The sequence below is a fragment of the Asparagus officinalis genome, unplaced genomic scaffold (assembly GCF_001876935.1).
Source record: "Asparagus officinalis unplaced genomic scaffold, Aspof.V1 AsparagusV1_Un433, whole genome shotgun sequence".
Classification (NCBI taxonomy): Eukaryota; Viridiplantae; Streptophyta; class Magnoliopsida; order Asparagales; family Asparagaceae; genus Asparagus; species Asparagus officinalis.
In genome coordinates, this window is record NW_017972698.1 from 161,668 (window position 1) to 162,100 (window position 433).

The 433-nt window shown below is 38.1% G+C and overlaps 1 protein-coding gene across 1 annotated transcript in view; it reads left to right on the forward strand.

Moving 5' to 3' along the window:
* Positions 1-3: 3 nt before the first annotated feature.
* Positions 4-433, forward strand: part of LOC109827788 (zinc finger CCCH domain-containing protein 32-like) — a gene marked incomplete at its 5' end in the record, with an annotated part of 4,639 nt that continues 4,209 nt past the window's right edge. Inside the window, one exon of the mRNA XM_020394805.1 lies at positions 4-78. Coding sequence (XP_020250394.1) covers positions 4-78 — 75 coding nt within the window. The remainder of the gene's footprint in view (positions 79-433) is intronic.

A 433-nucleotide genomic window follows, 5' to 3' on the forward strand; every position in this document is an offset into this window, starting at 1 on the left:
TCGACGGCGGAGGAGGAGGCGCTGAAAAGGAACACCGATTGCGTATACTTCCTGGCCTCGCCTTTGACCTGCAAAAAGGCGAGTTTTTTTGTTATCAAGATCCGATCTTGTTGGATCTTTAGTTTGATTCTTGAATTTGTGACCTAGATGGTAATTTGATCTTGAGTTGGTGTGATATTCGTGAGATTTAGTAACTTGTAAGGGACATTGTAGCTTTTGGGGATCAAATTGGTATGTTATTTGTGAGGTTTAGTAATTTGTTAGGGAAATTGTAGCTTTGGGGGATCAAAAGTTTTATTTTTGATAGGTTTTCGTCCAGAGTTGTTATAGGTATGTTCGATGATAAGCTTTTTTGTTGGTTTTTTTTAATAAGAGAAAGGGGTTAGGGTGTATACCTCCTTTGACAGTTTGTAGTTTGTAGAATGTCATCTTC